Here is a 23713-nt window from a genome sequence, read left to right as displayed (position 1 = left end):
TTCTCCCATAATGGTACAGTCCGACACCAGCTCGCCCCCAAATTGCTGCGCTGGCCTATAAAAAGTAGGCGACTGCACAAAGTTGGTGAGATAAAACTGTCGTTTTAACTGAAGTAGAAATATCTGAAAAAAACCTGCAGGACAACTCTGAGAGATGGAGCAAACCGAGGTGGTGAAGCCCGAAACTCTGGATGACCTGATAAAAATCCTGCATAAGGTCTTCGAGAATGACTCCATCAATGTTGAGGAGGTCCAAGATATCATGGAATCATACGAGAGCAAGCCTCAGGAGTGGATGAAATACGCAAAGTTTGACCAGTACAGGTAAGAGAGTCTGTTTCATAATCCTGCTATTTACAGCTGCCAACTAATCAGATATGCTCATTTATTATGCTGATGCACTTTGCACTCTTGTTCTAAAGCCTTGTCTGTCACCTTAACCCAGTGTGTTTTGTTTTGTTTTGTTTTACTACAGTCCAAGTACTATTTTTCTAATCAGATTTTTTTTACTTGTTCATATCGTGTCTGTATTTCACGTCTACTACTTACTTTTTATTGCAAAAGGCGCTTTTGGTGACCGCGCCAAAAAGATAAAAATCTGTCCTTGGAAAAAAAAAGTGGCGAATAGAATTAATTTTGGGCTCTTATTATTTAGAAAGTTTGAAAACTATTGAATGCAATAACAACAAAAAAACATCCGTCCTTTAAAAAGCAGTGTTCTTATATTTAAATGAAAATCAGCTATTGTTTCCGTGCAGAATAGCAGCTTTAGTCACGCCTTTTTGAGTAAAAGAATAAAAAAAATCAATTCATTTGCATAATTTCTATTATTGCAGGCTGTTTATATGCAACCGAGCTCATACAAAACAATCCCTTCGAAATGTTTATCTCTGCAGTCAGGCCTCCCCACTTCAAAATAAGGCTGCTCTATTCACAAGTTTTCTAAGCTCCCGTGTCCCAGTGTTTTGATTTGTGACGGGTCAATGGAGGGAGGGTGACTGAGCCGTCCAATCAACGCCGAGAGCGGACACACACCCGCTGATGTCTGCAGGGATGTATGCTTGTCCTGCTACCGTCCAGTTGCCCATCGGGGAGCTGCAGCTGCCTCGAAAATATTTGCAGACTGACGGCATCACAGAGTGGCGATGAGGACGCAAGTTTGCCAGAAATGGGAGGACTGCGCATTTTCTGTGTGGGGAAAAGCTCGAGCAAACACTTTTAGCGTCTGTGACCGCTTTGTTTTCTGACCTGTGGGATGCAGCCGGGTCTTTTTTTGTGCAGATCATATTTTCTTCTGCAGTGGTTTATTGCAAGTAGTTGTGCAGAGGGTTGACTGTGTGGAAAATCAAGTTAAAATCAAATAAACCTGAATAGTGGCACTCACATTATTTCGGTTCATGCTAAAAATGATGGGAATGAGTTGTTCGATATAAAGCAGCACAGGTCTCGTTGTACTCCATCACTTTTCTGCCAGAGGCCTCCTCCTCTGACACCTCTCAGGTTGTAACAGCAGTGAGGACGCATAACCTATCATCTGTCTCCCTCTGTGCTCTTTGGCAGGTACACCAGGAACTTGGTTGACGAGGGTAACGGAAAGTTCAATCTCATCATTCTGTGCTGGGGAGAAGGCCATGGCAGGTGAGCCGCACCTACGTGCAAACCGGCAATTAACACGACAAAATGAACTTTAGTATGATCGCTGCTCATTTATCACAAACACATCACAATCAGTTTTGACAATTTTTGTTCTGCATCAACAAGGTCTCATTATACCTGTTATGTTCCCAGCCTTCCAATCACTGTAGATACTGCACGTCACATATTCAGGTGATATTTCTTGCCAATTATTTTATCAAGTTAATAGAGATAAGAGAGTCCAATGTGCTGTCCTATATCTCACTATGTCAGCAAATGGCATCAGAACACCGGAAGTCTATATAAATTTAAGAGATTCATTGGAGTTTGTTATGTTTGATAACATCAAGATGTTCTGCAGTGAGCAGCATGATAACGTGTTGAGTAACAGCGGTTTTTCAAAAGAGCCAAGACATTTGTTTTACCACTTCCCTACCACAGTAGCTGTGTGACTGCTTCTATTCAGAAGCGCCAACCATCAGCGGTCATTAAAACAGCATTACACTATATTGTGCATGGATCTAGTGTCTGCCAGTCAGTTTGAACTTTGAACTCAAGAACACAAAAACTGCGTCACATTTAGACAGAAACTCTCCACAGGTCAGATCTGTAATGTTGCTTTTCCTCGAAAGAGGACGCCTTTTCTGACGCTGTATGCTTGCATGTTCCTTGCACTTTGCAGTAGCATCCACGACCACACAGACTCCCACTGCTTCATGAAGCTGCTGCAGGGTCAGCTGAAGGAGACGCTGTTCGACTGGCCAGACAGTAAATCGCAGGGAAACATGGTCCAGAAGTCAGAGAGAATTCTCCAGGAAAACAAGGTTGCTTACATAAATGGTGAGACAGCAGACTGTGTGCTGATTGTTTTTCTTTTTAATTAGAGCTGGCTCTTTATCCTTCTTCCATATTAATGCCACTTAGTTCTATTAATACTGGTTTGTTTGCGTGTGGGGGCATGTTGTGAAACTGGTTCTTAATACGATGAAACACTCAGAAAACTAATCATTCTGTGTTCAGCACAGCAGAACAAACATCCTTTACATGTTCTGTCCCACATGAGATATGCTGATGTGACTCAGACACCACTGTGTAATATATGTGGCATTTTTTACAGCACAGACTAATAACAAAGCTTCCGACCTCTGCAGTTATGTAATGTCAAATTGGTCTCTTAGAAGTTAACAGCCAGTTACAACTTTACAATGAATGGCTTTCAGGTCTCTCCCAAAATCTCTGCTGACTGAGTATTTCCCCAAAGCTCGCAGAGCCCCGGTGTGATGTTTGGTCTCAGTTGTTGGTTACAGTTATTTCACAGCATTCCAGTGGTGTACGCTGTCTAAATGTATGGTTTTTGTTTTTTTTTGTTCATATGTGTGTGTGTGCATATTTTAGACTCCATTGGCCTGCATCGTGTGGAAAATGTCAGCCACACGGAGGGCGCAGTCAGTTTGCACCTGTACAGTCCCCCTTTCCAAATCTGCCAGAGCTTTGACCAGCGGACGGGGCACAAGAACACTGTCAAGATGACCTTCTGGAGCAAATATGGAGAGAGGACTCCATTTGTAAGGGTCTTTTTTTATGGCTTTAATACATACATATTGGATGACCATAAATGCATCATTACATACAAATGCCGATAAATGCATAGAGTGAAAGTTCACATTTCAGTCAGTCTACAGCAAAACTAAAGTTAGCCCATGTTAATGTCGTCACTTTTCACACACAGGACCCCTACAAACGGTTAATTAAACACACAGGCCTCCTCAGCCCCTTGCCTTATGAGGAGGAAGTGGCAAGTTTTTATAGTGTCTTACCTCTCTCATTAAGCACAGCCGACAAGCAATTAAAGCAGCACCCCTTGAAGATTCAGGAATCTAGGAGAAAGTTTCCATTTCATATCCATCAAATGTGCTTCCATTTGCTGCTGTTTCAACAAAAATGTTGCTTTAGCAGGCAAGAAGTGTTACTTATTGAGAATGTGATTGCGTTTTTTTTTTTTTTTTTGTTGAAGAATGAAGTTCAGCCAACGTTTTAAATATAAGGTGTCCTCTAAACTTGTAATCTAAAGTGCTGCACATCATAAAAGTCATTACAGACAGGTGAAAATAACACAAATGGTAAAAAAAAGATGTAACACAAGAGTGTCTGCACATCAGGGCCTATTTCTGCATTGGCCACCCTGCCAACAACTGTGGCCTTATCTGAAATCTACATGTTGTATAAGCATACCTTGACCATAAACACTGTCAAGTTAGTGCATTAGATTGCAACACCAAACGGAGGAGATAAGATAGTAGAAGCACATAATTGTCAGTACACAACGAACTTAACTCACCATACGCCCCTAGCTGTCAACAGTTATTGAGGTCTGAGGTCGTTTTTTGGATGCAATGACTAATTAGGTGGAATTTTAGGTTGGAACTGAGAGAACCTATTAAGAACCTGACTTTGAATAATCCTGGTTTGGCTTTGGTTAGGAGTCACTTCAAAGTCTGTTGACGTGAATCCAGCGACTCATGACCTGAACCTGAAGTCTAACATGTTCTGTTTTTCACTCTTTTCTTAGGAGACCACAGTTTCACAAGAGAACAACTAGTGGTCACGCAAAGAGGCTCTGGATGAGGAAGACAGTTGCATTTAAAATTCTAATGTTGTGAAAATGATTCAAGGGAAACTGCTGGGGAAGCGAAATGTGGACCTACTATGACTAAGCACCCATTTAAAAATCAGGAGCGGGCCGGTTCAAAAGGACAACCCAGTAATTAGAATGGCTTTATCGCTGCCCAGTGTGAGCTTGGCAAATACTGATGAGCACAGGAAGAATGTATGAATAGGCTTGGACATGGATTGAATCTGCCTTTTGTTTGCTGGGCCTGAGGAGACCCTTTTCCAATAACAACATTCCTGTCTATCCACGACCTGCGTAACCACACTTTTGTAAAGTTATGGCCCATAGTCAAAAAAAAAACAAACAAAAAAAATAGAGCTTTAGCATGAAAAAAATGGGAAAATATTGATGTTTCTCTCCAATTTTATTTCTGAAGAGAAGAAAAACAGTTGCAATCAACAGTTTTGTAATCAATGGAGCACTTTTATAGCTGTATTTACTGTCAATTTATACCACTTAAAATTGTCTTAACACCTGTTGAAAATTGTGATGAAATGTAACATTGTATAATCTAATTAACAAAGAAGTTTGTTCCATTTGCATACAGAATGAGAAATGTAAAGCTTTAGAGTTGTGTTGTTTTTAAAAGTGCAATGGTTGTAATTTATTTGCAGGTTATTTTGTTCACAGGCAGAATGTTTAGATCAGCGAGCGGCCGTGTTACTCCTAAATGTATTCATACTCGAGTTTTGAGAGTCTTGTGGAGGGACTATTTTTTATTATTAGCAGACACCATGTTTCAGTAAGGTTCATACTTTTTCTCAGGATTCTGGCATATTTTGACTGTAGCAATATTTATATAGTGTGTAGCTTTTACAGAATAGCACCTCTCATAGCACTGTCAAATGCATGATTTCTGTGATGCAACAAATGATAAATCTGGCCGTAACTGTGTACCATTAAACACCATTATGCTTTCACAGAACCTGATTTTGTGTTTGTATTTGTTTCTTGTGGCATTGAAATTAGTTGCCATTAAATCATTATAAAAACATACAATCAGTTACACAGCTGGTAAATAATGCAACAATATACATTGGTTACTGTGGGTGTAAAGGAGTTCTGTTAACTTTATTTCTGCGATTGCATTCATATTCACAATTTAGATGTGATGGTAAAGGCTTCGGGAGTCTGGAAATTTTTGATGTCAGTATTTATGTTTAGTTTTTGAATTTTACCCTTCAAAAGCTGTACTAACGCTGTTTAGTGTCAAACACCAACACCATCTCTTGATGTGGCCTCAATGCCTCTTATTAATATTTAATCAATGTTGGCTAATAATCCCTATTGATTCACAGTGAGTCAAATACATGTATGTTAGAGCAATAGTAGAAATAAGGCCGTTTATTAACAGATAAGACCTGGCAAGCAAACTAGTATGTCTCCATCTGTACTTTGGTTCAAAGGAAACATAGATTGGTTATTACCTTGACCGGAATTGTCTTAATAGTGCGCTGATAACAGCATTAAAGTACCAGATACACACACACATACACTGTCTAATCAGTTTGTGTGTTTCTCCTCTTGTCTGTAAAATGACTGGTTTTCATTTCGTTACAGGCCTGGTGGGTGGGTGTGCGGCTGGGCGATACTTGTATCACACTGGATACAGGGCACTGTTTGCATTTTCTGTACTGTGTACTGCAACGATCTGCAATAAAAAGACTTTGTTTGATTTTTTTTTTTTTTTTTAATGAGCTTTGATATGCAAAAGTAGCCATATGTGGACACCAGTCAGCAAAAGTGGTTGCTTATCAGACCTCCTTGATTGTTTTTAAGCAATAAATGCATAAATATATAAACACATAAAAATAAAGTCTGCAGTGAACACAAGCCAAGAAGTTAAGTTCCTCTACTAGCAGACAGCTAATGTCTGCTCATTCTAAATTATTTGTCTGCATGCATTTGTGTGGCCTTTGAAATGTTAGTTCTGGACTTCCCTGGATTTCACTGCCTTTACTCACCTCCCCTCTTAGTGACAGTTTCTCTAACATCCAGCCCTCTTATCACTCCCGACAAAAATGGTCAAACAACACATACAGTTTGGTCAAACAACACATACGTCATTGGTCACATTTCATCAATACTTGCCTTTGCCGAAAGAACACAGTGTATCAGAGAGGTGAGCTTGCCACATCTCCTCACGTTTTCTCTGCGCCGGGTCAACCGTGGACATGGCCTATAGCCAGCGTTGTATAAAAATAAAGCAACAGCCTTGATTGCTGCCACAAAGTGCCGTTATCATCATCTGATGACAAATTGTGATATTTGATTCATCAATTGAGTGATCATGGGACAGCCTATGATTACTTAAACCTTTAATAAAACAAGAGGTAGCAGAGTCAAAGCAGTGCTGGGTGTTGACACTTGGTGCCATGTTCACCGACTGCTTTCAGAAATACTGAAGAGTAAATATGCAGCAGATTTTGAAGTTTGATGCTCTGGTGCCTCTGGACAATTTTAGAAACTCATTAAGGACATGATTGTGACATGTTTTAGTGATGATGATTGTGGCTTTAAAATTGCTACCTCTGTGTTTCGCTGCATTTAATAGCTTATTTGTGGTTGTCAGCTGGTGCAATTGCAAAAGACCAATCCACCATTCCTCAGCTGGGTGCAACTAGAGTTAGCTTCAAAGCACTTAAACTTTTCTGAACTTGACTATTCTTTAGTTGATATTATGTTTTCAGTGACTGACATGAGTGAATGAAATTTTCATGTGCAACCTACTCCTGTCAGTTAGTTGCGGTTTTAGTGTGTGGATGATTTGGTGCCACTGGAAATCACACACTGAGCATACTGGACACTGCAAATATAATTCCGTTTACGTTCCACTGCAAATTGCATTTTGGGTAATTTTTCCTTTTTCTTCTTCATTTCATTTGACAGGAATTTGTTTTAATGTGGAGTTTGAATGCACTGTCAGTCACTTTTGACAGAAAGAATGTAATTTTCTTAGTGAAGATGGTGACCTTGGGCGATGTCTTGTGTTCCCAGGTTTGGCAAGAAGCAGCAATGAGTGAAAAATACTGGAAGTGTGTCACTTGTGGTGTTTCTTTTGTCGCGTCTGCTCCGTCACACTGTCTCCACTTGGAGTTGTTTCAGTTCATTGCCTTTTTCTCACCGCTAACAAACTGTTGTTTCCATACCTGTGGAGCAGCTGTAGTTATGATAGAGATCATAAAATGTGACGGCAATTTTCACACACTTCTCTAAACCACTTACTTTGTTCTGGCTGTGCTGAGATTGAAAGTACAAAGTATAGTCTGGGAATGTGTCCTGTGATGATAACAATACGCCAGTCAGGTAGAATCTTCTATGACACCGAAAGAAGTGGAAGAGCTTTGATAATCTACTTATCAAAGCAGTCTCAGTCCATTGATAGTGAAACACTCCTTTATACAGCAAATAGCGTATATTATGCTGTACTATCAACACTGTGTGGCATGACAGCCAATTGTTCTATCACACAGTAGTCATAAAGCCCTTGCTCTGCACTTTTAGGGCCTTTTATTGCTGTCAATTCATACTACTAACTATATATTCACATACTTAGATATTTCCATTTGTATATTTTTAAAAATGGTGAATCGAAACAACTTTAAGATTAAAGGGTCAGATCACTCAAAAACACAAACCAAAGCTGAACATTTACACACGGACCTCTGCAAGCGGCTGAGGTCAAGAAATCGAAATCGAAAGGAGGAATCTTCATCTTTGCTAAATGCCCTGAAATTACAGGAAAACATTAAGATCACCACACCCTCGTGTGCAAACCTGTAAACTATTACTTCAACCCGAGTAAAACTGCACCTTCACCACAAGCTACAAGTTCTGCTTTGACACTTGTCAAAGTCAGCTTCGTTTTTACTATCATTTTTACTGGTAAATAATGAAACATCGTGTGGCAGAAACAAAAATAGAGAAGTGCGGTAGCCGACTTGACCGAAAAGCCCAAAGCATTGCCATTAATAGAAACATCTTCAGAAATGATGCCAATTCAAATATACATACGAAAATCCAGAACAAACAACGACGGAAACGTGCTGCAAATGACAGAATCTGCAGCCAAAACAAATAAATTAAAGGCAACCGCGCTGTCAGCTAACTTTGACAGGAGCACAAGCAAAACTTGTGGGTTGTGGTGAAAAAGTTAAATTGACCAACAGAGTGTTAGTTTTTGATTTCAACAATTCATTTGTAAAGGTAGGATTTTTTTCCACAGTTCTGCTTTAAATATAAAAAATGTATTCGAAAAAAAGTAATACAACTGGGACACAAGTGCCTCGACTAAATCTGACGCATACCTTTACTTGATTGTACCAAAGGAAAACTTCTAAGGAATCTAGTCAAGATCAGGTGCAGCTCCAACAGTGACCCAGGTTGCGATAGCAACTGTAAGTAAACTGTGAAATTGCTTCATATGACGCTCTCAAACATCACAGACAGCTGTCACACACTGTCCCAGGACAGCACATTTCAACCCTGGCTGACACACGCTTGAGTGCGCATACAGACCAACAGCTAAGAAACTGTTCTCAAGTCATTCTTGTTCTTTCCCATTTTCGTGCTCTGATGAAATTTGCTTACGCATGGAAAAACACATCAAGTTGTGTAAATACCTGTCACATGCAGGACATTACAAAAACTGCAATGGGATACCAATATTGTTCTGTGTCTGGTGGTTTTTTTAAGTTGACTAACATGTCAGCTGATAATACTGTCTATCAAGGCTTTGTTTCTGTGTGCTTTGTTTTGGAGTCTGTTGGCTCCCTTGAGGACAAACTGGCTACATGCATCTTTCATGCTGGTTGATCAACTCCTTGCTTAATCAACTTTCTCCTAATATCAATGCATCATGAAATTTGTTTATGCATGGAAAACCACATCAAGCTACAGGCATGTGAAAAAATTAGGACACCTCATGAAATCCTGTGTATTTTAAAATATATTTGGACATATGGGTATTTAATGTCAATTTTAATTAAACTGAGGGATCCAAGTAATATAACTAAACAATAAAAAAATAAGAAAAGCCTGTTTAAAACTTTCTGTAAAATTTAATTAAAAAATAATGCAATTTCTGGTGAGGAATAAATTAGGACACCCCCCTATATTATCCCTCTTAAAATGTTGCAAATCCCAAACAGGTGCATCATGTCATGTGCACATGATTAGTACATCGTTACCCAGCATTTGAATGGAGCCTTGCCCTATTTAAACCTCAAATTTAGTTTGGTGTGGCCCTGACAGTTGGTATGTTGAGGTGAGCGCCATGGTGAGGTCTAAAGAGCTTCCTAATGCCCTCAGAAAGAAGATTGTGGCCGCTTACGAGTCTGGTAAAGGATTTAAAAAGATTTCAAAAGAATTTAACATCAGCCATTCCACCATTCGCAAAATTATTTACAAGTGGAGGACATTTAAAACAACTGCCACCATGCCAAGATCTGGCCGTCCGAGCAAGTTTACCCCCAGAGCAGAACGCAAGATGCTCAAAGAGGTCCTGAAAAATCCTAAAGTGTCATCAAGGGAATTACAGCAGGTTCTGGCAACTGTCGATGTGAAAGTGCACGACTCTACCATCAGAAAGAGACTGCACAAGTGTGACTTGCATGGGAGGTGTGCAAGGAAGAAACCTTTGCTCTCTAAAAAAAACATCAAGGCCAGACTGAAGTTTGCCAGAGAGAACATAGACAAAGACCACGACTTCTGGAATAAGGTTCTTTGGACAGATGAGTCTAAAATTGAATTATTTGGACACCAGAACAGAAGACATGTTTGGCGTAAACCAAATACAGCCTTCCAAGAAAAGAACCTCATACCAACTGTAAAGCATGGAGGGGGCAGTGTCATGGTTTGGGGATGCTTTGCTGCAGCAGGACCTGGCCAACTCACCATCATAGAATCCACCATGAATTCTACTGTGTATCAGAGGGTGCTTGAAGAAAATGTGAAACCATCTGTCAAAAAATTAAAGCTGAAGCGTAACTGGATACTGCAACAAGACAATGGCCCAAAGCATACCAGCAAATCCACCAAGGACTGGCTAAAAAGGAAGAAGTGGAGAGTCCTGGAATGGCCAAGTCAAAGCCCTGATCTTAATCCCATCGAAATGCTGTGGGGTGACTTGAAACGGGCTGTACATGCAAGACACCCCTCAAACATCTCACAGCTGAAAGAATTCTGCATTGAGGAGTGGGCCAAACTTTCTCCTGATCGATGTCAGAGACTGGTAAAAGGCTACAAAAAGCGTCTCGTTGAAGTCATATCAGCCAAAGGGGGCAACACTAGCTACTAGGGGGTAGGGTGTCCTAACTTTTTCCTCCATTGAAATACATACTTTATTTTTTTTCTTTTTTTGGATTTGTCAAACAATGTTCATTTTTGTTGTTAAATTGCAATCAAATCACTTTCTTTTTGAAAAATACATAAAAACATGACTGGATATTGGTATGTGTACCATTTCTAAATAAAGAGCTGATTATTTAATGGGGTGTCCTAATTTTCTCACATGCCTGTATGTAACTGACGTGCAACTATCCTGTCACATGACTTACGCTAAAGTGGTCGTGCATTTTTCTGAAAGATGGCTGTTTACCGTAAGTGTGGTTTGAGATTTCGGTTTCAATCTTTGTTGCATTCATTCCTGTTGTAATGATGTCTTTAATGAGTTCTCTTAAACTGTCCAGAGGCACCAGAGCATCAATATCATTAACATTATCTGCAAAACAGATATCGGAATAAACACTTTATGCACTGCATGTCACATTTGCAGAGAGCTGTACTTTTGGCCTTTAGCTGTGTTTGGTGCTAAAGTGTAATGGAAAACATGCATACAGCAAAAGTACACAGTGTCCTATTCCAACCCACAAAAATCACACTTTGGTCCAACTTCTTTGTCTCTCAGTGCACAGGGCCAAAACAGACAGTAAACAGTTTTGATCACGTTTAGGAAGCTTTCCTGCTCTAAACTAGGTTTCTACACTGCATGTGGAAACCTAGTAGACACGGGTCCAAAATGTTTTCTGGCACAATTTCAACAGTGGGAAAGGGAAAATTCTGGCGACACATGCAGCACTGAGGATAAATATAAAAACAGGTCTTTCCCTCCAGGGCTTGTGTCACAGCACATTTATCTTATTAGTGAACAGTAACTTTAGTATAAGTTCTCAGTTTTGCACATGTTTATGGCATAAACAAGGTATATTAAAGCTTAATGAAAATTTAAAATCATAAGGTCACAGCTAAATTCGGGGTGTGCCACAGTTCATAATCCACTGTCACGGTGCATTTTTAACATTTTCAACATTGGAGTGGCAGAAGACAGCTTTTTGAAACACAACCTGAAACTGCTAACATGTTTATTAAAAAAGTAAAAACAGAAGTTTTAGAACAGTGCTGAGTATCAACAACATAGAATTCTACATCATAAAAGATTGAGGTTTGATGCATTCACACATGAAACATGATCACTGTCGGAGGAACTTGATCTGTGGATGTAAATTTAGGCTTGACTGTGGTGGGGTTAGTTGAACATGCAAATATCTGCCACACTTTACTGAATGAAACCATTGCACTGTACAAGACCCCAAGTGCAACATGTGTTTGCCAAAAACTTGATGCTTTAAAGAAAAAAAAAAGGTAAAATGTAAATACAAAAATATACATTGCATTTTTTACTAATTTGTCTCAATCAGTTCATAGGAACTTCCACTCTACCTGTGCTTTGACTTCAATGCAAAAAGAAGTTTAATCAACTTCTCATTTCTAACTAAAATGAAACAACTGAGACTGAAGATGTTAGAATCCTCGTCTCATATCTAGACTTAAAAATGTATGAAATCTACATTAGAGACATTCTTAAAGTGAACAATGTTAAGAAGCAACATTAAGCCCTTGGCACTGTGAACACACAGGGGTCAGACTGTCATATTTCTCTGGTCAGCTGGTCAGAAGGATTCATTATCTGACTGCCCTCCAGGACCGCCAACAGACCTGATCCGCTCCCTCCCAGGATAGTCTGACCCCTCTGACTCTGACTGACCTGTCGCTAGCATTCCCTTTCCCCTGTTCCTTGACCCTACTGATCCAACAGAATCTGCCTTGCCACTTATAATTTCACTAACACTTGATCTTCCGGACAATCCACCGCGGGACCCGTTGCTTCTGTAAGAGTTACTGTTGCTCTTGGGGTGGCTTGGTTGAGTCTGAAAAGTTTCACCAAAGTAAACCTTATCAGAGGATTTTTGGCTATGGAAACTGTGCTCAGAACCTGAGTCTTGCTGGGTAAAAGGCTTTGAATATTTATCTGGTTCTCCTTCTCCACCTGCACCAGGGTCTACTGCAGGTCCAGAGGCCTGACTGAAGGTCACATCTAGCAGCCTGCCTTCATGCAAAGACTTACTGACAGAGGACAGAGATCTGGCAGTAGTGGTGTCAGCCAGTCTACCAGAGGGAGCAGGCAGGACACTGCCTACCTAAGAACATAAATTGAAGGCTTTGATGAGAAAAACAGCAGAGTAGCAGACACATTATTAAATGAACAAGAACATGAATGAAAGAGAACTTAGTGGCATCAAAATATAAATAAATAAGTACATGCTACAAACTATGTGCAAAAATGAAACTGAAATAGGATTAATAAGCAGGTACGATCACACTGCACTGGTCATTGGCACAAGCAATTACACGACACTCTTTTATTACCCTTACCAATGACGAAGCATCAGTCTTTGCCTGAATATCCCGATACTCCCCTTTAGTCAGTAATGCCGAAGCACTCAAACGTGGTCCTATTGTAGAGGAGAGCTGAGGTCTTCCCAGAGGCTGGAAATCTGACTTGTCAATTCCAGCCACTGAAGCTAGCTGACCGAGGCTACAACAAAAAAAAGAGATGAAATCCATTAAAAGTGACAGTAAATGTCCAGAGTTGGCACATGCATTTCATTCATGCACCACTGACACTGAAATAATGTAAGACACTGAAGTCTTAACAAATTCTACCTTATATAAACAACGTCTTTTTTCAACAGCAGATGTTAATGAACTGCTACATCCATTACGATGAATTACTTGAAGATCTATTAAACTGGTATCAGTAAAAGCACTGAATTGCATCCATAGTAACATATGTCTGTAATAATCAAGTATAAAGCAACATTTTACACTTAGCCAGGGTATTGACACAATGAGAAAGAAGTAAGCGCTGCCACTGCAAGGACCGTGGTTTGATTCTTTCCACTGGAGAAAAGCATAAAATAGTAAAAATGAGGAATGAGTGAGTCAGAGTAAGAGGAGTAAATGGAACGCTAAAGGAAGAACTGACTGTTGGGTGACTATGTCAATGCAGAAAACTGCAGCTGTAGACTGCTGATACAAAGTAAATGCAGTGAACAATGATGCCAGCAAGTAAGATCTAATCCATGTTTAAGAACAACACAGACTGGATTTTGGTCCCCACTTATGGACTGGCTGCACTTTATGGCCCTGGTTTCATAACAACTCAGCATCCTTTAATTGACCTTGAATATCAATCAGTTAAGACAAGCAAAAAGATATAAAAAGTAGAAAAACAAAACAAACATAGACTTATGACAAAAAGAAAAGGTTCAAAGAAAAAACAACAATTCAAAAGTCAAAAATTGTTGCTTGTTTCACATTGAAATGAATGCTCTTATGATGAAACTCTTTTGAACTGGGCACCGACTCAGGTTCCAAAACAAAGATTGAAACCGAAATCTCAAACCACACTTACGGCAAACAGCCATCTTACAGAAACAAGCACAGCCACTTTAGCGTAAGTCATGTGACAGGATACTTGCATGTCAATTACACAGCCTGATGTGGTTTTCCATGCATTAACAAATTTCATGATGCATTGATATTAGGAGAAAGTTGATTAATCAAGGAGTTGATCAACCAGTATTAAAGATGCATGTAGCCAGTTTGTCCTCACGGGAGTCAACAGACTCCAAAACAAAGAGCACACAGAAACAAAGCCTTGATAGACAGTATTATCAGCTTATGGCTGACATGTTAGTCAACTTAAAAAAACACCAGACACAGAACATTATTGGTACCCCATTGCAGTTTTGTAAAATGTCCCTATAAGTAGCCTACTAATCTCTTGTCATTTAGCTCTGGTTTGGTCAATCAACTCCTGAAAATAAATATCTGGTTCCCTTTTTAAATGAAAAATCTAAATGACCACATTTTGTGCTAGGCAGTCAGCACATACTTGGCTTGTCTGAGCCTATATACATGTCTGATTCCAAAAAAGCTGTGACGATGTGTAAACCATCAACAAAACAGAATGCACAGGTAAACAGGTTGATTGGTAACAGGTGATAGTATCATGATTGGGTATGAAAGGAGCATCCTGGAAAGGCTCAGTTGTTCACAAGCAAGGATGGAGCGAGGTTCACCACTTTGTGAACACATGATTTTATAAAGGATGTTACTACATGGGCTCAGTTTTTGACTGTTGGCTGACAAAACTGAAAAGTGAAAGCATCTTTAAGGAACCACTTTGGGAACAAATGACAAGGGGACACATCAAGAGGTAATTAAATCAAAACGACTTCTTATGGGAATTCTGTCAGAATGAAACTCTTCTCTGATCCAGGGTGTGGAATTTATAACCAGGTAGGGAAGGTCAACATAACTGACACAATGATGGAAAAAACAGAGTGACCAGAGGCACATAATGAAACTGAAAGCTCCATTTTTAAATAAAGACATTGTTTAAGGCACGCAGACCAGGAGCCGCCAGCTTTAAGAGTACCCACCCAGCATCCTTGAGGAGATCCAGAAAAGCATGGAACTTGCTAAACGAGCTCTCAATACTCTCGAGGACTGCCTCATCTTCAAGAGCACTGATAGCAGGTGGTGCTGATGCAGAGCCAGTGGCTGCAAGGGCCTCTGACAGGGAGAGGTTGGTGTTCCGAAGACGGGCATTCTCCAGCTCATACTGAATAGAAATAAGAAAAAGAATCAATCAATGAGGCCAGTTTGTTACATAATCATTTACATTACCGTAATACCATGCTGTAACTAAGACCCTTGGGCAACCATTACATATAAGTGTTACAAAAGCATGTATGACTGTCGGTTTTGAGACATTGCAAAATTAACCTATCATCAGAGAAGCTTTCTCCCAGTAAGACTGAATAATAAACACTTCATTTGGACCACTATAATTATCCCAAAACCAACTTCAGTGTGGCTGACTGATCCTCAAACTATATAATGTTAGTGTGGACTAAAGATCCTGCTGTGTCATAACATACAGTCTGTACGAAGTCTGGGCACTGGCAAGATCTCTAAAATGAGGTTATTACAGTGTCCACAAACTTCATATCCAGAGTGCATTCCTCAGTTTATTCAAGCTGGTAATTGTTGCACAGAAAAAGTTTCAGTAGAGGAAAACAGGAAAAAAAATAAACACGTTTTTTTGAGATGTTACCTCCACAAGCCTTGACTCAGCTTTCAGCCTGGCTCTGCGCTCCTCTGCCAGCCTCAGACGACACTCTTTTAGCTCCATCTGCAGGGCATGCATAAAAACACACATATACAAAGCAGGCTCAGGGTGCTTCAAACGCAACTGATAAAGTCCAAATACACTGCCTTTGTCTTCTTTGGAAAACTTGAAAGGTCAAAACTAGCCTGATGTGACTAACCTGCAGATGCTGCAACTGCCGTCTAGTAATCCTGTCCTGGAAACTAAGAGAAGATGGTCTCTGCTCAACTTCCACCACCACTTCTTCCTCCTCCTCACCCTCCTCTCCCTCTGAATCCGACTCCACAGTAACCTTCACAGTAGCTGCACCCTAATGAGAACCATGTAATTCCACAGATGAAGATGAGAACAGTTTGAATTTAAATCCTTTTGTTCCCAATAAAAGTGTTCTTGACAGTGTTCCGAACCATCTTCGATCCAAGTAAATCTCTGGTAAATACATAAATGACTTGAAATGAATCCTATCCGTACTTGGCAGAGGATACATAAACAAAAGAGAACTCACCTGAAAGCTTTGATCCATCACACTGACTCCAGGAGGCATACCTCTGCAACAAAGCCATCCAATATAATATTAGTCCATGATTCACTGAGCACCACTACAGTGATATCTGATGAGTGCTCCGTATTTGCAAGTAATTGTTTGTGTAGCTATTTTACATAAAAAATAAATAATCTATTCTGGTTGAGGAGACATGTTCCTTAAAGGCAGCCAAAACCCGAACACCAAAATTTCAATTCAGTTCAAACCAAAAACCACAATCCAACACAATAATTTTGTTCTATCTATGTTTTAAAATAATAACAGGGATGTGATAAATTTGTAAATTAAATACAGGATCTTTTCTTTAAGTAAAAATAAATTGGTTTGCCAACATCTCTTCACCTCTGGCGTCCAGCTCGCGCTGCAGCACGCCAAGGCACATAACGGGAGCAGGAATAGGGCTTCTGTGTCTGAGCGACGGCTACACTTCGCGCTCCAGGAGATGATCCTTTACGAGGGGCTGCAATGGAAAAAGATCCACGTAAAGAACAAGAACTCACAAACGGAGAGGTTTAAGCACAAGGAGTTTTTCTGGGAGCACAGGCAACTGGGCATGAATGCAAAGGGCCTCATAGAGTGCACTTGTGTACTTCATTCAGTGGTTCTGTGATATGTGTAGTCATTCCTCATAATGACCACCAAGACATAGGCGGGCTTACACGTAATAAGGCAGTGATATGCTGCGTGGATCCATGAGTTGCTTTACATTAAAAAAAAAAACAAAAACAAAAAACAAAAAACAGATTCTTAACATCACAAAAGAAAGTGAATAAAGGCTCTTAAGTGCAGCTGAAGATAATTTTAGTTACTGTATGAGTTATGAGACAGAATGGCCCTCTTCATCTTTTGCTTCATACGTTTAGCACTGGTTGGCCAAACCAAAAGTATTCAAAAGTGTTGACTTTGGTGTCAGGTGGATCTACAAAATTCTGTCATAAAACATTCTATTAAAGACGTCTAAACTACATCAAGTACTAAAAGACCATGTTCAAGTTTCTTTTTGCACCGTTTGGCAGAGCTGTCTGGAGTAACAAAGGGAGAACAGGATGAAGATGAATTCAGTCCTTACCAGTTCTCCAGATGACTTAAAAGCCACAAGGTAAGAAATCAGAAAGAGACAATATCAGTATGAGATAATAGATCTCAAACAGATTCAAAGAGATCCAACACTGAACACCTGTCTTAGGTTTTAGGAAAATAAACCTTGTTGGTCACTTACAACCACAACACATGTTCATGGTATGAGCCCACTGAAGAGCTGAGACAAAACCCTTTGCCAATGTAGATAAAAAACAAAAGGTAAAATATATTTTCTTTGCAGACTGATTGTGTGTTCACCACCACAGATATTTGTCTGAAAATGGAATACAATGACCTTAACTGTTTGAAATCACAGACAGGTGCCCATGTTCAACGTAGCTTTATAAGAAGAAGGAAAAAATGTAAACACATACCTATCCTGAATGTAGCCTTTCCTCTGACTGCACTGGGTAGAGCTCGCCTCATTGGACCAGATGCTCTGTGAGGCTCTGTGGACACAGGCTTGATCCAGCAGTACTGAAGGCCAAAATAAAGGTAAAAGCCATGGGCGAGATTTGTATTAAGCATGCATGCAAATACACTACTCATTCAGTTAGAATCTGATTTTTTTTTTTTATTAGATCTTCAGTGATGATACTAGCTTCACTCACCTCTGGTGACTGTCCATCAGCATTCATCAGCACTTTCTCTATTATAGTTTTAATTAGGACCTTGTCTGAAAAGGAAATAAAAAAAATAGTGAGCAAGGAAAAACGATTTTTCTGGAGACGGTACGAAACACTACAAATTGGAAACTTACAATTGAATGGTTAGAATTAGTGTGCTGATTAAAAATCTAACAATACGCTAGCTGCACCTAGAGGCTGCGATGTTTATTACACCTACACACCTAATACAAATGTGCTGCATGGAACAAATACCGATAATCAGTGATGGGTAGAGACCTGATCATCTTGATTCAAGTAAGAGTCCAATTACTCTCATAAAAAAAATGTTCATAAGTAACAGTAAAAACGTTAACAGAGCGTCCCAACATTTTTGGAATCTGAGTTGTACTTGCTTGCTGCCAAGCCTGCTGCTGCTGTCTATATCTGCTGATGTCTTGATATGAACATGTAGCCAACCATGCTTGTGTTGATATGAAGGGCGCTGCAAATGATTTGCCTTCTCCAATAGCACAGGCACCCAGTGCAATACGTGTACTGCTAAAGCATCTCTGAACATAATCTTTGTCAGGAAACAATAATTTTGTTTCCCGATCTGGACTTTCACATCTGAGTGAAAGTCCAGATCAACACAACCAGATGATTCTGTTAATATATCAGAATCATTCCAGTGATCTTCTCACTTAGGGTAGGGAAATGGGTGCTGCTGAAAGCAGTGTGCTTTCCAACATGACCACCAGAGGCACAGCGTGCAGGTGCTGGATTTGAGTTACATTAGCAGAACAACCAAACCTTAAATTGAAAAGGCACTTATTTGATTTTCCCAATTTTTGCATTTGCCCAGCTCATTAATATCTGGCACAAGCACATGTCTCTTTGTTCCAAAAGGAATGTAACTGTGTAACTGCACACACAGCCAGACTGGCAACTCACTTCAGTTAATGTATTAAAATTAAATAGATTAGTGGCCCCCAAAAACAGTGGCGTAAAAAGTAAAAGTACAGTTCTAAAAATGAACATGAAAAGTTACCAGTCCTAAAAAAAAAAAAAAAAAAAAAAAAAACTTTTTTTTTTCACTAATTTGCTTTACTTTTAAGAAGGCACTACCCATCTCTACCAATAATTTATGTTATGACATTGGTTGGAGTAGCTTCTTACCAACTAAAGGGTTACTACGAATATCCAGTACACAAAGAGTAGAATTGGTTTTCAAGGCCTCCAGCAAGCGACGAGCTCCTTCACTGGACAGACCACACCTCTGCAGGTCCACAGCTGTTCAACAAGCCACAAAACAGAAACAAAAAACCTGAAGAAAACTCAGGAACAGCAACAAAAAAAAAAAAACAAACTCTTGTCTTTTCTCATTGTATTTCACTAAAACTCACACACAGACTAACCTTTAACCCAGAGGTCCTCTACCAGTTCATGTGCAAGAGCAGCAGCACCTCGGTCCCCAATTAAAGTGTTACAGTTAAGGGTGATACGGCGGAGACCTCCCATTCCCTCAAACTGTGGCTGTCGATACCTCAGAGACTCTGCCCATGCGGTACCGTGCCTCTGCATTCCCTGATGCTGAGAGAAAATTGACATTTTTATACAAATATATATTTTTAATACAGTATATTAAAATAGTATCTGGGTAATTAATGATGAATTACATGTCACTGCTGTAGATAGTCAATTACACAAAGTCTTAAAAATGACATTTTACACCTTGATGATGTTGGCCATATGCTCTGCTCCTCTCCAGGTGAGATTGCAGCCTGTAAAATCTACTGTCCTGATGCTGGTTGAATACTTAACACTCTGGCAAATGACTGAAACATATGAAAATTGCAGAAATGAAGACAGCATACTCACACACAGTACTATCTTGAGAAGACTTTCTGAATAATAGTAGAAAATAATACTTTGAATAAACATACCCTCTAAGCCATCATCAGTGATTGGACAGTTAGACAGAGATAGGTTTTCCAAGGAAACACTTTTTGCCAAACCCTGGAATGGAATATTATTATTTTCTTTCTTAATTAAGTTTCAGTCTTCAGTCAGAGCAGCTGTTTGAATGAACATTCACCAAGGTTTTATGAATCACAGCTCAAAAAGTCGTGTTTACTACACACAAGTATTCACCGTAGTTTACAGTAAAGAAGCCTATTTCTCAACACTCGCAGCTCAGAAATTGATTCTAGAGTAAAGAGAAAGGGGGGAGCAAATACAAATGAGCTGGATTCTGTGCCGGTCTCTCCGAATAAGCTGATTAAAAAAACAACAACAAAAGAGAAAACAGTTAAAACTTCACTGTTGACACTCATGTCCTGGGTTTGTTTTTACCTTTGTCAAGGTGGTGAGGTCCCTCTCTCTCAGTGGAAGTCCATTAAGCTGCAGAGTCTTGAGGTTAGGAGAGACAGTCAGACACTCTCTGAGGGCCTTGCACAACTTAAATGTCATGTCCTTAGAGCGAATGGCTGGGATCTTCTTCCTGAAGCTAGACTTATAGTACCTTCTATCTGAAATTGGTGGTGATATGATTAATGTGCAAAACTGCACAAATTCTTTATTTATCTTACATACTGTATATAGATAACGCAGTTAAGAGGGCACATAAACTGTTTCTTTCCACTTTCCACTTGATTTTCCAGGTTTATTTTCTGCCTTACCTGCGTCTCCAGAACCCCGAACAGCTTGGTATGTGCTACTTATTGCAATGTGGTGCAGGTGTTTGTTGATGCAGATAGAGTTGAGAATGGGTGGCCAGTCTGTGAGTTTGACCCTGTCTCCATTGAAGTCCAGCATCCCTTTGTCAAGGTTCATCTTAACAGCAGGGAGAGGGACTGATTCCTGTCTGGCACAGGCAAAGTCATAGTATGCCATGAAGTCCTGGGCACCCCGCTGCCGAATGTGAGCACTGTCTTGAACCATCTTTAACCTACGAACAACACACGACATCCTCTTATCATAGATCTGATATCAGAAACAGGTGTTCAGTAGTGAATAATTCCGTCTGTAGAGCCAAAACCTCACCTGTCAACCAATCCTCCATAAGTTAGCTAACCTGCCGTTAAAGATAACGGGGCACAGATTTCAGTGCTAACACCTGAACGTCAATGTTGAACCTTACAGTAATTGAAAATCTACGAGACAGCGTGGCTAGTCGTATGATTAAAAACTAGCTAAGTTGAAAACGAACCGTGTAGGACATGTGCTATGCTATATTGGTGTCGTCGGCGGTAACTTTAGTTCAGCCAGCGGCGTTAGCAAGCTAAGCTCCTAGCAACCGTCAGTAGTGAATGAAAGCATCACGCTCCAGCGTTGCTGACAAGCCGCAGTCTTGTTTTAGCTGTGCTTTTGTGCATTATTAAATACTATTCCAAACATTAAACGACTTCATATACCTTCCACATATAGCTGAAAGCTCTATCGTCGTGGCACTGTTCTCTCGGTTTTCTTTCACCACGGTTTGACAACTTCTGTGGTCTGTTTCTGTTGATGATGAGGACATCCACTCGAAAGTGGCGCTGTTGTGCCAGCAAAGCCTCGCCCACTTCTCTTCCTCACTGAGGTATGTGTGAGTCCATCCACAGCCCTGCTGCCACCTACCGAAGCGGAGACACAATTACATTACTTATTATCAGTGGAGTGATGTACAGTATTTCAAATTCCTACAGGCCCGGCTTTAGACAGGAGGTCGCCTTGGCTAAATTTTCTGCGGCTCTGTATTTTGAAGGCCATCCATTATACAGTGTTTTCGATGGACTCAGAAGTTCACTCAGTGAGTGACTAGTGATGCCTTCTACTGAATGACTCAGAACGTATTTTGTTCCAGCAGTGGTCAGATTTTTTACACAGATGTTTAGATGTGGTATAGATCCATAACAGGTTTCAGCTGTTAATCATGTCACAAACAGCTTTTTATGGGGTTGGTTATTTTTTTTGTTGTGTACTGGGAATACAATGTATGTATTGTTTACTGTCCGTATGACTTACTAACGTATGGCTACTTAATAAATGTTAAAGAAAAATATGAGAAAAAAATCCTGCTACACGGTTACACATTTTTATCAACAAACCTGTTTTGTTTTTCACTTTTTGTATTTGTTTCACTTCTTTGTAACATCTAAGCAGCACCAGAGTGACAACAGACACTGGCTAGATATGTGATACTAGATATTTGATATAAAATATGTATTAAAAACAGGCCACAAGGTGCCACTGGCTGTCACAGGAGTGCCACTACGTGCTGGCAATAGAATCCATTAGGAATACAACAAATATTGTCATTAAAAGCATAATCAATACAATGATAAAATAATATGGTAGGTTAAAATAAAAATAAAGAAAAAACAAGTCTCTTTGATTACATGTTGAGTATTGTAGCAGTTGAAAAAAGGGTAACAAATTCATAAAAACAAGGTACTGGCTCTCCTGTGGCAACTACTGGCACTCTGATGGCAGCTATAGTCGCACTTCTGTGGTACCTAGTGTCTCCTGTCACAGCTTCTGGCACTCCTTTGATAGCAAGTGCCATTCCTGTGGCACCACATTGGCACTCCTGTGACAGCTAGTGACACTCTTGTGGCACTCTCAGCTAGTGGTAGAATTGTAAATTGTATTTTTATAAAATGTTTTTGTATTTTAGACCACCTAACCATGCCAGTGTCTGTTGTCACTCTGATGCTGCTCAGATGTGATGAAGAAGTGAAACAAACTTGTATGAATAATAAAAAACAACAAAACTAGGTTTGCAAATAAAAATGTGTAACCATGTTTTATGAAGTATTATATCTGTCAGAAATAATTCCATAAAACAAATAAAATGAAATGAATAACAAAACGTGCTTGTCGAAAAACCATCCTAAAGCAGGTGTACAGTTGCTGACCAGTCGTGACAACAAACCATGCACAGAAATTTGACCACATCCTGTTTATCAGGGAGGCGAGGGATGAAAAAAAACAGTTGTCGTATAGTGAAGTGCTCCAGTCAACAAACATACACAGTCACTCCAAGCAAACACACAATTTTGCATATGCCAGTAACTGCATGTTTTCTGACGCGCACAAGCCCTTAATGTCAATAGGAAGGACAAATGAGGCCTTTTGAGTGAATTGGAAATCTGAGAAATGATTGCATCATAGGAGAAGCAGTCCTGCAAAGTATATTTTGTGTGCAAATATGGATGGACATTTCCCATACACACATAGCTGAATAGTCAAACAGAGTAGAGGCAAAGTCCAGTGTGGAGAGAGGAGGCAAACTCCAAATCACAACGTTACTTTGAAGGTGAGTCTGTTGTCTATGGAGATTCTCATTCATCCAGGTCATGGTTCTTCTAAGGTTTTTCCAAAGGGCAACTGGACTTGTTTGTAGTTCTAGAAGACATTTCATTGTAAGTGACTTGCAATGCAGTACTCAGGTCCCTCCCCAGGCAGCTCAATAATCATTCACACCAAGAAACAGGTGCCTTCAACGAGTCACAATTGCTACCCCTTGCGTGTGTTCTAACGAGCTTCTGTAACAGTGAATTTCTCCATTATGAGATTAAAAAAGTCTTATCTAAAAATGATGGTTGGGTGGAATAACCGCTCCCCTTCACACCAGGACTGACCCATTGTTAGTCTATTGACCCATTGACACCCTG

General features: G+C 39.9%; 2 protein-coding genes across 4 annotated transcripts; one reads left to right on the top strand and one right to left on the bottom strand.

Annotated features, from left to right (window-relative positions):
- The first annotated feature begins 80 nt into the window (after nucleotides 1-80).
- cdo1 (cysteine dioxygenase, type I) lies at nucleotides 81-5231 on the top strand. The gene is made up of 5 exons (XM_041937694.1): nucleotides 81-324; nucleotides 1561-1638; nucleotides 2318-2475; nucleotides 3031-3200; nucleotides 4205-5231. The coding sequence occupies exons 1-5, from the start codon at nucleotides 155-157 to the stop codon at nucleotides 4232-4234; spliced, it is 606 nt and encodes a 201-aa protein (XP_041793628.1). The 5' UTR covers nucleotides 81-154; the 3' UTR covers nucleotides 4235-5231.
- A 6422-nt stretch (nucleotides 5232-11653) lies between these two features.
- cep78 (centrosomal protein 78) lies at nucleotides 11654-21594 on the bottom strand. 3 transcript variants are annotated; one of them, XM_041937004.1, is made up of 17 exons: nucleotides 21470-21524; nucleotides 21099-21129; nucleotides 20735-21003; nucleotides 20409-20584; nucleotides 20000-20072; nucleotides 19788-19891; nucleotides 19472-19646; nucleotides 19233-19346; nucleotides 18060-18124; nucleotides 17823-17925; nucleotides 16711-16828; nucleotides 16330-16372; nucleotides 15985-16134; nucleotides 15771-15848; nucleotides 15094-15275; nucleotides 13019-13181; nucleotides 11654-12783 (listed from the first exon to the last, which is right to left on the bottom strand). In XM_041937004.1, the coding sequence occupies exons 3-17, from the start codon at nucleotides 20994-20996 to the stop codon at nucleotides 12256-12258; spliced, it is 2334 nt and encodes a 777-aa protein (XP_041792938.1). In that variant the 5' UTR covers nucleotides 20997-21003; nucleotides 21099-21129; nucleotides 21470-21524; the 3' UTR covers nucleotides 11654-12255. The 3 variants fall into 3 exon arrangements, with proteins under 3 accessions (XP_041792938.1, XP_041792935.1, XP_041792936.1); XM_041937001.1 differs by lacking the exon at nucleotides 21099-21129 and having other exon boundaries at nucleotides 21470-21594; XM_041937002.1 differs by lacking the exon at nucleotides 21099-21129 and having other exon boundaries at nucleotides 19472-19640; nucleotides 21470-21594.
- Nucleotides 21595-23713: the final 2119 nt, after the last annotated feature.

Source organism: Chelmon rostratus, chromosome 5 (assembly GCF_017976325.1).
Source record: "Chelmon rostratus isolate fCheRos1 chromosome 5, fCheRos1.pri, whole genome shotgun sequence".
In the NCBI taxonomy this organism is placed as follows: domain Eukaryota; kingdom Metazoa; phylum Chordata; class Actinopteri; order Chaetodontiformes; family Chaetodontidae; genus Chelmon; species Chelmon rostratus.
Note: the sequence above shows the minus strand (reverse complement) of the source record. Positions and strands in the feature narration are given on the sequence as shown.